This window comes from Pseudozyma hubeiensis (assembly GCF_000403515.1).
Source record: "Pseudozyma hubeiensis SY62 DNA, scaffold: PHS12, whole genome shotgun sequence".
Lineage (NCBI taxonomy): Eukaryota > Fungi > Basidiomycota > Ustilaginomycetes > Ustilaginales > Ustilaginaceae > Pseudozyma > Pseudozyma hubeiensis.
This window is the reverse complement of record NW_012133794.1, coordinates 128696-139145: the sequence shown is the minus strand read 5'-3', so window position 1 is coordinate 139145 and position 10450 is coordinate 128696. Positions and strand designations below refer to the sequence as shown.

The 10450-nt window shown below is 56.0% G+C and overlaps 5 protein-coding genes across 5 annotated transcripts; 2 read left to right on the top strand and 3 right to left on the bottom strand.

The window, feature by feature from the left end:
* Nucleotides 1–2: 2 nt before the first annotated feature.
* Nucleotides 3–773, bottom strand: PHSY_000910 (hypothetical protein; the record flags this gene model as incomplete). Its single annotated transcript, XM_012331542.1, has 1 exon — nucleotides 3–773. The coding sequence occupies one exon, from the start codon at nucleotides 771–773 to the stop codon at nucleotides 3–5; it is 771 nt and encodes a 256-aa protein (XP_012186932.1).
* Nucleotides 774–1194: 421 nt separating this feature from the next.
* Nucleotides 1195–1962, top strand: PHSY_000909 (hypothetical protein; the record flags this gene model as incomplete). The annotated part of the gene is made up of 1 exon (XM_012331541.1): nucleotides 1195–1962. The coding sequence occupies one exon, from the start codon at nucleotides 1195–1197 to the stop codon at nucleotides 1960–1962; it is 768 nt and encodes a 255-aa protein (XP_012186931.1).
* A 434-nt stretch (nucleotides 1963–2396) lies between these two features.
* On the top strand, nucleotides 2397–3107 carry PHSY_000908 (ribose-5-phosphate isomerase; the record flags this gene model as incomplete). The annotated part of the gene is made up of 1 exon (XM_012331540.1): nucleotides 2397–3107. One exon carries the CDS (start codon nucleotides 2397–2399, stop codon nucleotides 3105–3107), a length of 711 nt encoding a protein of 236 aa, XP_012186930.1.
* A 642-nt stretch (nucleotides 3108–3749) lies between these two features.
* PHSY_000907 (pheromone-regulated transmembrane protein) lies at nucleotides 3750–6594 on the bottom strand (the record flags this gene model as incomplete). Its single annotated transcript, XM_012331539.1, has 2 exons — nucleotides 3750–6117; nucleotides 6209–6594. The coding sequence occupies 2 exons, from the start codon at nucleotides 6592–6594 to the stop codon at nucleotides 3750–3752; spliced, it is 2754 nt and encodes a 917-aa protein (XP_012186929.1).
* Nucleotides 6595–9242: 2648 nt separating this feature from the next.
* On the bottom strand, nucleotides 9243–10439 carry PHSY_000906 (hypothetical protein; the record flags this gene model as incomplete). Its single annotated transcript, XM_012331538.1, has 1 exon — nucleotides 9243–10439. One exon carries the CDS (start codon nucleotides 10437–10439, stop codon nucleotides 9243–9245), a length of 1197 nt encoding a protein of 398 aa, XP_012186928.1.
* Nucleotides 10440–10450: the final 11 nt, after the last annotated feature.

Below are 10450 nucleotides of genomic sequence, written 5' to 3'. Positions count from 1 at the left end.
CGCTACGCCGACTTGTGATCGTACTTGAGCCCGTCCAACCCCAACAACTGGTTCTCGCTCCTCCTGATCCACGTCTCCATCACCAGCACCAGCCCAGTCACCGCGGGCGTGAAGCTGAACCAGCCGGCGTTGCTAAAGTTGCCCGCGCCAAAGATCAGCAGCGGCAGCGGGAGACCCGCTACGAACAGGAACCAGAGGTAGAGCAGCCTCGGGTTGGAGAGGCTGTCGTAGAGGGCCTTGCTTTCGGAGCCGATGGCGGCGGGTTGGTCTGCGCGCTCGTGGAGGTTGACCTTGTTGCCGGTGGAGTAGCGGATATCGGAGAGGATGGAGACTAGGTAGGAGGGGGCGGTGCCGAAGGGGTGCGATCGGTAGAGCGAGGCGTTTCGACGGGTGATGGTGGAGAGCAGAGAGTCGTGACCCAGGAGGGAGAGAAGTTCGAGGGCGGAGAGGTAGAGGAGGTATCCTTGAACAGCAAAGAAGAAGAGGTAGATGGGGAAGGCGGGGAGGTAGGTGAGATGGTCTTCGGTGCCGATGACGTGCACTCCGTGGTGGAAGAGCGTGAGGTGGCTTTCGGGGTGCGTGCCGTCAATGTAGGATGGGATTGGAGTGAGGTATGTGATAAACACGAGGAGGACCATGAAGAGGAGCGCCGCACGGTAGAAGTAGTTGGAAGCGTCGTTCTTGGCTTTCAGCTCGCGAAGGAGCTTCTCTTGCTCTTCGGTGGGGATGGGATCGTTGAGATCGTCGTACTTGTCGAGCGTTTCGGAGTGCATGCCCTTTTCCGTGAAGCGCGTTTGCGCTCTTGCTGATAGTCCAGAAGCCATGATCGACCAGTACCCTCCAAGATGATGTTTTGGCCAGGGGTGTTGATGGAGTTGATGGAAGAGAAGAAGGAGGAGCTCGAAGTATTATAAAAGAGTGTTGGTTCGCTGTGTTGTTTTCGGCAAGCAACGCGTCACTTTTTTGAACGGCCTTCGGCACAGATTCTCAGTCGGAATCTCCGATCCGCTCGAAATCTTCGCGAACCCTGTGTAGCTCCACCGAGCGCACGGTTCAAATCACTTTCATCATCTGCTTCCTCCGGCTCCTCTCCATCATTCACTTTGGCGTATCCGTCTTCCCAACATCACTCTTGCGGCACGCATCACAGCGTAACCTCCATCACAGCCGTATCCTTTTGCCGGCTTCATCACAATGTCAACCCAACCAGCACCACCAGACGCAACCCCGAACCTACTCCACGTCCAATTCAAGAATCCCGAGTTCCTCTCCTACCTCTCCCATCTCCAATCAACCGGCCAAGTCGCCTCAACCACCACCGCGAAACCGGACCCAAATCACCCCCTCACCGAACACAACGTCATGTCCTACTTTGCCACCTCGCCCTTCTTCGACCGACGCAGCAACAACGAACAGATTCGAATGCAAAACATCGCCAACGGGATCCAAGCCCTCACAGGTGCCATGCCAGCCAAACAGGAAGAGCAAGAACTGAAACGCTTCACAGGGTTGGAGTTTGTGCTGGTGCACAGCAGACCGCCGTTGTGCTTCGTCATTCAGAAACGCTGGAGGACCTCACCCACGGAAACAACACCGTTGGCAGCATACTACGTCGTCAACGATTCGATCTACCAGGCTCCCGATCTGTACTCGATCTTGGCGACAAGACTGCAGTCGACAGTGTACGGGTTGAAGTCGTCGCTAGAGACGCAGAGAAGAGCCAAACCCAGCTTTGATTCGAGACGCGGTCATCACGGTAGATTCATCGTCCCCGACCCACCGGCCGAATCCGATCCTCGATCCAAACGCGCTTCCACCAGCGAGGCCGACGAAGACGATGGTACCGCAGAGGCCGAAGACGAGGAGGAGGAATCTGACGAGGATATCGAGTTCGAAGACGTCGACGATCAGCCTGTCACACGTGCGAGCGCTTCTCAGGTCAAGAGAGCGCGGTTCGATTGATGATCGTCCCAACCTCCACTGTGATACCACTTCTAGAACAGCAGAGCTCTTTTGCACACGCACATGTATTTGTACTGCCTACCACGCCAATTGATACCCGCAGCTGCGCAACACCCGCGCTGCCCTTCCACCTCCCCGATCGCACACGATCGGCAAGAAGCCAACCTCAGAGACCATGACTTTGTTCAGAATGCGGTGTATATTGATTGTGTTGGAGGAGCAAAAGCACGAAACAGGGAGGATTGAGAGGAGGGCAAAAGAGAGATACGAACAGGAATACATATCCGTCTGCGGGCGAGACCGCTGTTCCAAGTCACGACTTTCGGGGCCCAGCGGGTAAGGGTCGTGCGCTTGCATCCGCTTGCAGGCTGCAAAAGTCGAGAGCGTGCCACGCACATCGATCGGTCCGTGCCGTGCTTGGTGCGCACAACAAGATGCATGTGAGAGGTTCGAAGAGTGTTCATGTGGGCAAGGGGGGATCTCCACAAGCTACCAAAGCGGCTTGCTTGGCCCTTACGTGGTGCAAGACCAGGCGTTTACTTGAGCATGCAGCCGAGCGGGTTGTCTTGCGCGCGGGTGTTGAGAATGAGTGCGACAATAAGACCGTAAAGACCCAGCACTTCGGCGAAAATGAGGATCAAGATCATACCGATGAAAAGACGAGGCTGCTGAGCGGTACCACGCACACCGGCGTCACCTACGATGCCGATGGCGAAACCAGCGGCGAGACCAGCGAGACCGACCGAGAGACCAGCACCGAGCTGAATGAAACCGGCGTAGAGCGACATGGGCGTCTCAATCCCACCCGAGATGAGCACACTGACCACGAGACCGTAGATGGCAATGATACCGGCCATAATGACGGGAATGACACATTTGATCAAGAGGTCAGGTCGAAGAACACCCATGGCCGAGATACCTACACCGGACTTGGCAGTACCATACGAGGCACCGAGACAAGTGAAGACGATGGCAGCCGTGCATCCCATAGCGCCAAAGAAGGGAGCGTAGACGGGGCAGAGCTCCGTGTTGATGTTGGAAGGATCCATCTTGTCTTGTTTTCTGTGTCTGGCAAATTAGACGAACGGATGTGTCGATGGATGCAGAGGACCAACGGTGCGGATTGTCGGAGCAAATGTATTTGATGGTGGAGGAGGAATGAGACGACGAGGAGAAGCTGCTTTCGGGGGCGGTGTGTGCGCGCGTGCGTTGGGTGGAATTCGAGCTTCGAGACCTCTCTATCGGCGGCGGTGATTTTTTGACAAGGGAGCAGCAGCGAACATCGAACAGAAAGAAGCGCAGGAGCCACCCTCCAAGCTCTGACAATTGCAGCTGGCTGGCTGAGTAGGTTGACTAAGAGCTGGGGTGGCAGCCAGGCCTCGAGTACAGTGCAGCTGGCTGTCTGCTGCCCCTAGGCGAGCATTTTCCTCGATTCAGTATCGCGCTGGGTGCTTGCTCGGACGCTTTTGATCGCCAATTTCCAGACGTGGATCAAAATGAATACAAGCAGGCAAGCATTTTGAAGTCGATCACACTCGTGGTTGTATTTTGGATTTCAAGATGTCGATTCTGGTAAAGATGTGTCAAAGGGAGGGTATAACATATTTCTTATTGAGTTGGTCCAGCTGCTTAAGCTTGCTCGATAGCTTGTCCACTTTGTCAAGCTGGAGACGCTGCTCGCTCGCTGCATCTTGTCACACAGGCTTTCGATACGGTCAATGCGAACGCTACAGGTTCTAGCTGAGTGACTTGTTTTGCCGCAAGCATGATGTACAAAGCGTGACCGTTCAGATGTGATTACTTTGAACGACACGGTACGGGTGGATCGCCATGCGCAGTCGCATATCGGCGTCTTCCTGCACCAGTGCAGGGTCTGGTTGCCCGCTAGCCCACACCTGAGGTGCTGTCCAGGGCGGCGATGGCGACGACGATGACGACGGTGCTACAGCTATACCCAGTCCGACGTCGTTCTTGCTGGTCTTCTTGGCCGATCGTGGTCGAGGAGCCGGTCGCAAGGAGTGGTCAGGACGAGATCTGTGAAGCAAGATATCTTCCCCTTGAGAGGGCGCGGACATCTGATAGGAGCGAGGAGCGAAGGATGTAGCAGAGCCCTGCCAGTTCCTCTGCGCTTCGGTCATCAGCGGCTTGGTTGAAGACGAAGTGGGAGGTGCCCACATAGACGCTGGTGTGGCAGGAGTGCGGACCCAGTCGCTGTCCACATTGGATCGGGCAATTGGCGATGGGTCGCCTTCGTTGAAGTAGGCTGAGTGGGTGTGATGTGTGTCCCACGATTCCGACCTGGACGGCGAGAAACGCGCGGCGGCACGAGCTGGACGCTCCACTCGATAGTACTCTTCCATCACCGGATGCTCGACGATGGTGCTGACCGTCTGTTCCACGATAACACCATTCTGACTCGTCTTGCTCGGCGGGCTGACTCTCGACCCTCCAAACGCACGCTGCTTGTGCGAGTCGCTGATGAGCTCGGACGGCGTCATCGGCGCCTCGAGGTCTGGCGTCACGTTTGACGTTGTAGCTTTACGCAACGACAACGGTTGGCTCTTCGGACTGCATGGAATGGCCTCCAAGTCTGGGGAATGCTGCTCACCCTCGAGCTCTGCGTACGTATGCAGCGAAGTCCTTTTCATGCCAGAAAGGGATCCAGCTCGGCTGCCCCTACGCTGGGTTTTTACCTGCTCCAGCCCAAACTCCTGACTTCGTCGATGGTCCGGATTCGAGCGAGGTGACAACGCCGACGCGGCCCACGTCATTGCACCGCTCAGACGCCTTGAGGATCTTGGCTGCCCCACCGATCCGTCATCGCTGGCGGTCACGCTGAGACGACGAGTACGTCCGCCGCTCGAGCGGCTCGAAGTGGCAACATTCAGGTTGGAAAGCACCGGCTCGTACGTTCGACTGAGGATGGCAAAGATGATCACGCTCGCCAGAATGATCGTTACCCAACACACCACCAGCAGTGCAATCTGCAAGGCCGTGGCGAAATCGTTGGCCTCCCAAGCTGAATACCACGTCGTGACGAGCTTTCCGACGAATATGACGAAGAAGAGGATGCACAGCAAGAGACCGACGAATTGGACGACGAAGTTGGTGTAGAACTTTTCCAGGTATCGCTTGTGAGAGTGCTGCGTGCCCGACACGGAGCGAGCCTGCGTCGGTCTTTCGAAGGCCGATGGGCGAACGGGAGGGAAGAAGCTGTTGGAGGGCTGGTTCTCGTTCTTGAGCTCTTCCGCCGTAAAGTACATTGAGCGTGTCTGTTCTTCGGCGATGTCTTCCTCTTCCAATCCTACCATGCGTCTTGTTCGGGTGGTTTTGCCGTTGGCAGTGCTATTCAAGCTCCCGGATCGCTCGATACTAGGATTGCCCGAGAACAGCGTGGCACTGTCGGACGCAGCCGAGGACGTAGAAAGCGAACGAAGTGGCGGCTGTACGGAAAGCTTGTCATTCGCATTCGTGGTACCGTGAACTTGCTTTTCTACGTCGTCGCTGTGATCGCCACGCTGATGTGAATCGCTCGAGACAATGACGTTGGGAAACGCATCCCTCGGCGCCGTCCGATCATTCTCGCCGGCAAAGGATTCGCTAAAGGATCGATTTTGTTTGAAAGACTTGAGCGACGCGAGCTGCTTCCGCAGCATGGCGATGAGGGAGGTACCTGCAAGGCAGTAGCAGACGAACAGGCCGCAGACCCATGCCTCCCACACTGCCATGCAGATAGAGATCATGTAGGCAGCATCCAACACCTGGAACCAGATCTGCTGCGCCTCGAGCAGTAGCTCGCGGGACAGCGTTTCACCGGGTGTGATGGATGCAGCCCAGCGACGGTGGTGTTCGAATGCGCGGCTGAAACGCATCTGTGCAAGCGCGGCAGGCACAACGACGCTGGCGGTCTGAATCAAGGGGATGCAAAAGACAAACATGTTGACCGTCGTAGGGGTCACGCCCATTCGCAGCGCCAATCCGTGCGGCTTTCCAGGTTGCGGCGAGACAAAGCTGAGTGCATTGGGACGTGCATAGATGACGCCGACGGTGGTGCACCACGCGCCGAGAATTAGAGGGAGCCATGTGAGACCGATCCAGAGAATGATGTACTTGGGCGACCGGCCATATTGGTACCATGCAACGACCTCCCAACATCTGAGGCAGCGTTAACGGGAGTGATAAGTGAGAGAAAGGGGTCAGCTAGACGGACCGAGGTCGAATCAGGTATAGAAACGGTAACACTCACAATGCGATTAGAAGGATGGCAAAGATGCTCTCGATGGCGACGAAAGCGGTGATGGCGTTGGGTACGATCAGCGTACCATTACTGCGCTTCACAAGACGGAACAGCCAGAACGACTTTTCCCATACTCTTCGAAGGATGATGAGAAAGATCCAAACGCCGATGATAGCGGTGAGAACCGACAGAACCTTGAGCTGCACAAATGTGCTCTGTTGAAGGTGCGGGTAGAAGAGGATCTCGATGAAGTCTTTCAGTGAGCCGACGGGATCCTGCTCCTTGGTAAAGTCGGGAAACCAAGCGCGGCCGGCCTCGTCGCGAACGGTTGAAAAGACGCTTTTCGACGGGGGTGGCGGTAGATTGAATTGGTTGTTGAGTGTCGCGTAGGACATCTTGGCTACACAGAGGACATGTCGTCCCAACAGCGGATGTACGGTCGTCTTGCAGCTTCAGAGACAAGCGGTACGACCGCAAGAGCGAGACTGTCTCGAGAGCAACCAGAGAGCTGACAGTGAGGGGGGACGGACTGTTGGACGACCGTCGCCGTGCGAGGCAGGAATGGGGCTCAGATGTCGCTTGTACCTGAAGCGAAAGTCTATATATGGGAAGACTTTGTATCCGTCCAGTAGTCGGCGAAGTCTACTGCGAATTTGACAACCTGCTTTGCTGATTAGCGCCTGATCGCCTGTCACAGGAGCAGCCGTTTGGAGGTAAAAGGAAGCCTTAAGTCGACCTGTGAGCATGCAGGTCAAAGCTCTTGCAGTCGATCGACTGCCAGTAAGAGAGCGCGGGGAAAGGAGCGAAATCGATGTCGACGAGCAGAGCTTAGATCGTTCAGACGCTAGCCGCCCGTTCATGCAAACAAGGTTGGCTCGAGACGAATCGATCGAAGTTTCGACGGAGAAGATGCTGCTTGATGGAAGAGCAGTCCTGTCGCTTAATTGGCGAGGCTCGACTGCGAGAGCGTGCCGAGATGGGCTCAGCTGATGTGCCCATGTTGCGCCCATGGGGGCGACAGAAGCGAAGCATCAGCGACAATAGCGCATCCGAGAGTTTGAAGGGCGGAAGGCGAAGGCGTCTCTGCATTGTTGTGGCGGAATCGCTTCTGCGGGCTTTCTGCGAGCTGTTCTATCGGGGTGTGGGTGGGCCATGGCCTCATTCCCGGGGAAGCGGGGCAAGGTGATTGGCGGCGTCAAAAGGCCGGCCAAGGATCGATGCCCGTTGGAGGGGCAAATGGAAATAAGCGAGACGCAAATCGTCCAACAAATGCATCAAAGCTGTCAAGCGAGCCGACAGAGGTGCGTCGCGCTTAGCAGCACAATTGCGGCCAACTATTGGAGGGTCACGCCCGCGTGATGCAAATGTCATGGCTGTCATGCTGCAAATCATCCGTGCAAAATTGTATCTGGGGATGCGTGCTTCCTTTCTGTCGCCTTGCCTCGAGCGGACTACGGCGCCGGAAGCGAACGAGCGAACGAAGGCTCGTGCTCGTGCAGCTCGACATGCACATCAGTAAGCCAGTGCCAACGTAGTGCGGTTCTGTCGACGTCTCCAGCTAAGCGAATGTCTTGCGTGGGAAGGTTTCGACGTGTTAGAAGCGAGCTGGTCGTGTGTCGTTGGGCCGTGTGTTCCGTCGAACTGCGATGGAATGGCAGAATGCCGTCAATTTCGCAACATTTGGCGCGTGGCGAAGGCGGTCACACCCACCACCAGATCGACACAGGGGTGCCAGCGGGCACAGGGTGAAGTACGCGCTCGGTCCTCGATGGCGACGGGCGCTCGTCGGGCGCGTTCGGCACCTGGCGCCAGCAGATGCTCGAAGCTTGATTCATGCACAGGTCGTCGGTGACGGAACAGGTGGGAGCGACCCCGCTGCGGCCAACCCGCACTGGCCTCCGCGCTCACAGCACGGTGTGGACGGTTAAAGGTCACTGATGCTTCTACTTTCGGCGAAGCGACCTTGCTACTGTGTTGCCGACTTGGATGACTGTCCAGGACACGCTACCGTAGAAGCCGCCGCACCATGCCTAGAGCCGGTCGGTGATTGGGAAAAAGTGCATAGGTCGGTGTCTCAGATGCGTCTCGCTTCTCGGCGCTTACCGATGTCTCGGATTGAGCTATGTAAGGAAACTAGATTCGTTCGTCCAGAAAGACGAACCGCAAGCCATCCTATGTACTAGCTTCTCTCGGCAGGCTGTGTGTCAGCATTGCAGAGGGAGCTGTCATATACTCTAGTATCGTTATCTGATTGGGAAACGCCGCAGGCATGGCAAAGTCGACGAGGACGGCAAGGCATGTCCAGAGCCGCGGAATTTCTCTTCACTCAATCCGTATATTGACAGCTCCGACTTTTCATACCAAAGCCATACTTGAGACAAAATATTTCTGCAGAAACGACTTTTCATATGATATCACAGCTACTTGAGACAAAGGGTCGCTGCAGAGAATAGATTAACCCAAGTCGAGCGTTGACACCCACACCCACGTTTCTCCGCACTGTGCTGCGGCTCACGCATTCATCTGCCCCTGTTGCCGTCTATTCCGGGGGAAATCGGACGGAAGATGCAGGCTCGAACAAGGCTTTGTGAACGGCAGTAGCATTACTAAACAGCCATCTCTTTTGAGAAGTCAAAGGTAAAAGCTGTCCTTTTGTTGGAATATGCATCATTGTCAAAGTATCTCGTCATGCCGTTGGTCTTGCATGAACGCGAAGAGTGATTCATTATCGGCACTAGTCAGATCCGCTTTGACATCGCATCTGTTTCGACGACGGCCGTGGCATCTCTATTGTTAATGCCGCATCATATCGTACAAATACAAGTGTGAGACCAGCTGCGTCCGTGCGAGCGGCAGACTTTGCATAGTGCGCTCACGACACATTCCTCCTGCTGCCCAGTCCTATCAACCAAGCTGTCGCGCCGACCTCCGAAGTCCTGCCAATTCCGAAGTCCTGCAAATTCCCGTCGCTCACGTCGTGAGAAAGCTGATCGGAAAGCTGACCGGAAGATCCGATCCACCCGATCTATTAGAATTGACAGGGTCAGTCCAAAGGCTCGTCGTCAACAGCCATGGGTGCCGACCTTGAGCCATTGACTGGTGTCGCTGCGGAGTCGATGACGAAGAAGTCCGAGTTCCGTAGCGGTCTTGACTCGATCTTGGCAGCAGCCGAGGCGGTCGGTACGATATCCGTTTCAGAGGGAGTCAAGGTGCCGTTGGGCGTGCCGTCGACGCTCGACTTCCCATTGAGACCTACACCGGCGGTTGCGAGACGTCTCCTTTCGGCCACCGATTCACGACCTTGTTTGCTACGCAGGAACTCGCGCACCGGTCTCATGGCTGCATTTCTGCAGAGCTCCTTGAGATCACTGCCACTGTATCCCTCGGTGCGCTTGACCAGCTCGGACATCTTGAAATTTGGATCGAGCGTTGTAGCCTCAAGCATGAGCGAGAGGATCTTTTCGCGTTGGGCAGCACTCGGCAGCGAGACGGCGTATCTCTTAGGCAATCGACGTAGGATGGCCGAGTCGATATCGTTAGGTCGGTTCGTGGCGCCCAGCACCATGATACGGTCTGTTGAGGACGTCAGCCCATCCCACAGAGTCATGAACTCAGCCTTCATCATTCCTGTCACCTCGTGGTCGCCACTAGCTCGTTCGCGAAGGAAGCTGTCGATCTCGTCGATGAAGACGATGGAGGGCTGAAGCTTGCGTGCCAAGCTGAAAAGCGCGGCGACGAGCTTATTTGACTCGCCGAACCATTTGTTGGTGAGGGTCGAAACGTGCATGTTAATGAAGGTGGCGCCGCTCTCCTTTGCGAGCGCTTTCGCCAGCATGGTCTTTCCTGTACCCGGCGGACCATACAGCAAGACTCCCTTGGGTGCTCCGAGCAACCCACTCGCATTGGCAAAGAGTTCCGGATAGCAGAGAGGGGCGATGACGCTCTCTTGCAGCGAAGAAATGATACCGTCCAGACCTCCAATGGACGCAAAATCGACGGGAATGTCTTCTGGCAAGATGAGCTCGGCGGAGATTTGCTCCTCGTATTCGTTCAGCTGCAGGTCCTTGCCTCGGATTCCGAGCTTGCCCAGCTTGGCGTCGGCGACCTTCTTCGAGTCCTGGCGCTTTTGTCGATTCGGGTCGAGAGACGTCATGACGAATTTGAATGCGTAGTAGAAGGCGACCTGGCTCATGGCAAAGACCGCCACGTCGGTCATCATCTTGCGCGTGACCTCCTTCATCTTGTTCGAGG